At 47.8% G+C, this 5,000-nt stretch overlaps 1 protein-coding gene across 1 annotated transcript in view; it reads right to left on the bottom strand.

Moving 5' to 3' along the window:
* The window catches only part of evlb (Enah/Vasp-like b), a gene marked incomplete at both ends in the record, with an annotated part of 44,652 nt that extends 42,270 nt beyond the window's left edge, over window positions 1-2,382 (bottom strand). The window contains one exon of the mRNA XM_080550338.1: window positions 2,291-2,382. Coding sequence (XP_080406464.1) covers window positions 2,291-2,382 — 92 coding nt within the window. The remainder of the gene's footprint in view (window positions 1-2,290) is intronic.
* Window positions 2,383-5,000: the final 2,618 nt, after the last annotated feature.

The following is a 5,000-nucleotide window of genomic DNA, read 5'->3' as shown; positions in this document are numbered from 1 at the left end:
ACAGACACACACAGACACACACACATTCAGACACACACACAGACACACACACACAGACACAGACACGGACACACACAGACACACAGACAGACAGACACACACACACACACACACACACAACCTGTGGAAAACACAACAATGAGCAATGCATCTGTAAATAGAGAAGAAAATAGCAACCCCAGCTCATTTCCCATTCATTCACTTACACCCTCAGAAAGGCAGTGTGCGTGCAAATTGAACACAGTGATTTAGTTAGTGACTCTCTGTTGCATAAGACTAGATTTATGAAACATTAATGTTGCTTAAGGGGTTGGAATGATTTTGTGAAAATAAAAGACACTTTAAAGACTCTCTAATCGCTTCAAAGCATGATGCTGTTTTTGTGCAAGTCCAACGTGTCAAGACAAAGTGTCTCATCAAAGTGTCTCTCTCTCTATCACTGTCTGTGTCTCTCTCTGTCTCTCTCTCTCTCTCTGTCTGTCCCTGTGTCTCTCTCTATTTCTCTCATTGTTTCTCTGTCTCTCTGTCTGTCTTGTTTCTCTTGATCCTAACGAGGAACAACTGAGGCATCATTTTACCAAAAGCACCGTCGCTATAAAACTCAGGTGTTGGTTTATAGTGCTGACCACTCTGCTGTACATTTATTGTAGAGCTGAACACACATACACACACACACACACACACACACGCACACATACACACGCAGATTGAAAATGTACAAAAGAGCAAGAGAGAGAGAGAGAGAGAGAGAGAGGGAGAGGGAGAGGGAGAGAGAGAGATAGTGGGGGTTGCCAGTATTGGTCCATGGAACCATGGAATCATCATCTTAGAGGTTCTGATCTCTACCCTCTCTCCCAACCCACCCACCCCACACACACACACACACTGCTCCTGGGCAGTAGTAGTAACTGTGTAGTAGTAACTGTGTCCAGCCTCTGATAGTGACACCATGGTGACCCTGCAGCCTGTTCAAAGCCGTTTAGACGAGCAACACTCCCTGAGTGTGTTAAATCTGCTCTAATCAGTGCGGTTAGTTGAGGTATATGACCACCAGATCACACGGTAGATTACAGCGAAACTTGAAACCATGGATGGAGGGATGGATGGATGGATGGGTAGATGGATGGATGGATGGATGGGAGCTTGGGTGGACAGATGGATGGTCGGATGGATGGAGGAGAGGACGGATGGATGGATGGATGGATGGATGGCAGGACTGATAGAGGGATGGAGGAATGGCAAGAGTGAACCACCAAATGTACAGCGTTAGATAACAAAGATAGAGAGATCAGAAGAAGAAGAGAAGGGAGAAAGCGTTGCCACGTGTTGCGTCTCTGTGCACACCCAGGAGGAGCGGAGAGAGTAACGTCTGAACCCAGAGACGAGAGGAAGAAAGCGTCACCTTCTGCCGCAAAGACAAAGACGAACTAAAAAGAAGAGTGTCTCTGTGCACTCTGCAACCACTCTGCAACCATGACAACAGCAGCCATGTCAGGGGATACGCCACTGCACCCGGGGAGTAGGGGGCGTTTTACGAGAGAAAAGAAGGAGGAGAGGAGAGGAGAGCAAAGGAAAGGAGTGAAGCACAGAAGAGAAGGAGGCAAAGAGAGGGTGCGAGAGAGAAAGAACAAAAGAGCCACAGTCAACACACGCTAACGAGCTACGGCCCCTCGGTGACAAACATCACACAACACCGACCACTGTGTCAACCCCCCCCACCCCCAACCTCCCCCCAACTTCCCCAGAGCGCGCACTCGGTAGGCTCCTCCAGCTGCACATCGACGTCCCTCTGACTCTCCCTCTCAGCAACCCCTCGCTCGCACAGACGGCTACCGCTAACGCATTAGCATTCTAGCCCAGCCCTCAAGGCAAAGCAGGGACAACCGCTCAACAGCTCACGCTCTCACAGACTGAATGTACAGTATGAGCAGCAACAGCAGAGCAGACATGGTTATTATCTATACAGGACAGACAATCCTATCCATTCCAAACGCTGCTTTTTTCTTTTTTTTACGACGACACTGGATTTATGGTGGATATATAACACGAATGAAACCTATCGGTGGGTAACTGTCGGTTCGAGAGTCGATCGCTGTGAAAGGGGGCCACGGTACAATACGAGAGTACGGCTGTACCGTCCTGGTCCGCTGACCACGACCTCCAGACCATGGTGTAGTAGTAGTAGTAGTAGTAGTAGTAGTAGTAGTCTTTGTACCCATAGACTGGCGTACAAGTCTGGCAAAGAGAGAGAGATAGATGAGACTCCCGGTGAGGGGGTGAGTGAACCTACCTGACTTTGAACTCAGTGATCTGGGCGGCAGCCGCCTCCGTGCAGTATATCTGGGGGAAGTAGAAGCGGTGAGACTGCAGGTTGATGTCCATGGTGCTGAGGCACATAGGAGGGACAGGTTACCCCCCTGCTCCCTGCTCCAGAAAAAAACAAAACGATGGGATCTCTCTCTCTCTCTCTCTCTCTGTCGTTCCTCCTCCTCCTCCTCTCTCTCTTTCCTGCCCGACCGTTTCTCTCTCACCCCCACATCCACCACCCCCACCCCCCACCAACACCTCCTGTCACGTTTTCCCCCAACGGTGGCGTTTTAGTTAACGAGAGAGGTTCAAGTTGGCAGCGATGGCATCTCAGAATCACCCTCCTCCCTCCTCTCTCTCTCTCTCTCTCTCTGATTGGGACGGGGTCGCGGTGGTCACAGGGCTAGAGCGCTACAGGCAGGCCTCCCCCTCTTCCTCTCCTCCTCCTCACACAGATCACCTTCGCTGGCTCACCACAGGCACACTAACCTAGATCCTCGCCAGTGACACACTGAGCTTTACGGCAGCGACAGATCGAACGCACAAAGACCCTTCCGGAAGACACCCTCTTGAAGAAAACGGAAAAGTAATTGGAAAAATAATGTCTTTCTTTTCCTTTGTCACTAGTGCATCCTTTTTCTTTCTTTTTTTACCACAGCAGAGCTATGGATGAGATGGAAAGAAAGAAAGAAAAGGGAGGACGAATTGAACAGGCAGACAAATGCAATAAATGAAAATGCGAGAGCAGCCCCTCTGCTGCATCTGAGAGGACTGAATGAGAGATGAGAGCCCTTTGGTTTTTTGTGCTCGAGTGAGAGAGAGAGAGAGAGAGAGAGAGAGAGAGAGAGAGAGAGAGAGAGGGGAGAGAGAGAGAGAGAGAGAGAGAGTGCTGTGAGGCGTCACCCTCACACTCTCTCCTCTGTGTCTCATTGGATTACCACCTCCCCCTCCACCCCCCTGTCCCCTCCTCACTCTTCCCCCTTTCCTCCCCTCCTCCTCTCCCCTCCCAGCTGTGACATGAGCAATGGGCCGCCAGCCCTGGAGGCTGGTGGTCCCCCCCATCCCCCCGCCTACCCCCCCCCCCCCCCCCCTCATCCCTCTCTCCTCTCCTCAGCGAGCAAGTGGATTGGCTGAGGCATGGATGCGTAAGCCTGGGCAGAGTGAGGGGAGCAGAGAGAAGGAGCGACAGCCGTTAATTCATCCTATGGCTCCTGCCTCCCTCACAGCAGATTCAAGGTGGCACGCACACACACGCACACACGCACGCATGCTCGCACACACACAGACACACACACACACACACACACACACACACACACACAGTCTGGTTTAGCAGTTGTAAATAGCAAGGAGCACAGGTGGGTAAATACAAATCACTATCACACTATTAGAGACACGTACAGTCCTTTATGATTGCATTGTTAGTATCGTATCAGGGTCCTGACATCCAATTGAAAATCTAAATTCGACTTTGATTCAAAGTAATAAACTAGTAAACTACTAAAAAGTGAATGTAAACAGCTAGCCTGTAAATTCTTTGCAAAGTAACATGCTGATTAAATAATTGCTGATCGTTACTTTCAATTATTATCATTATCATCATTATTGAACACAGACAGTAGCAGGTTGTATATTTGCTAGTTTAAACAGCTGTTAGCTGGGCTTGTTAGCTTAGCACTATTAGCTACGGTTAGCACACTGTCCATCAGCAACAGTCTTTTAAGCTACAAGAAGCTTCACAACTGGTTTGTAACACCAGACTTTGTTGCCGGCAGACCTCTTCTATACCTAACCACCGTTAAGGAAAAATAGGAGTAAGGAAAAAAGGTGTGTTGATTGGATCGCAGACAGGAGGATGTAACGAGTGTTCATTCATCTGGGAAAGCACCCAGAAGAGAGAGCGATTAGCGTTTCTACATGATAAGTGGTCATAAATGTAACCAACGACTGTCATCATTCAACCCAGAATACAAATCAGTCTGTCTTGAAACCCCTCTAGAGTGTTATCTGAGTTTGCCATGCATGTCAGTACAACTTGATAACATGATATTAAGGTTTCCAAATTAACTGTGATCGTTAACGTGTTAACATTGACAGCGATATTAAAAATATAACACACAGCACACTTCTGCCCAGCACAATGTCCCACCATGGTCGGCAGAATAATCCATGAGAACGGCAGCCTTAAAACACAGACCAGCTCTAGAAATACATCTGACAGATGAACGTGAACTCTAGGTTAGATTCTATATTACTGGAGTGGTAGATGATACTAATCTTCTCCCATGCAGACGTCAGACCGGCAGTAAACCAGTAAACCCCCTCCACCACGTTTTCCTGGGATAGACACAGATAGACACAGACCACTCAGAGGGGAGGCAGGGTCTGCCTCCACAGTATGGTCCTCTCAGAATCACATCTGTTCAGTAAAGTGGGATGGGTTTCATTTATACTCCGTGCAACAATTTGTTTAACTAATATACACTGATGATTTTCTTGACTATACATAAATAATATATCTAAATAAATAAATAATACAAAAGTATTTTTTTCCTCGCATGGTAACTGCCAATGGTCCCTGGCCCTAGCATAGATTACTTTTTCTTGCGATGACTGATGAATAGATGATTCACTGATTTACTTAGACAAAATTTATTTGTCGTAAGTTGTTTTGGATAAAGGCTAAATGCCAA

This window comes from Nansenia antarctica, assembly GCF_963989245.1.
Source record: "Nansenia antarctica genome assembly, chromosome: 1".
Classification (NCBI taxonomy): Eukaryota; Metazoa; Chordata; class Actinopteri; order Argentiniformes; family Microstomatidae; genus Nansenia; species Nansenia antarctica.
Note: the sequence above shows the minus strand (reverse complement) of the source record. Positions and strands in the feature narration are given on the sequence as shown.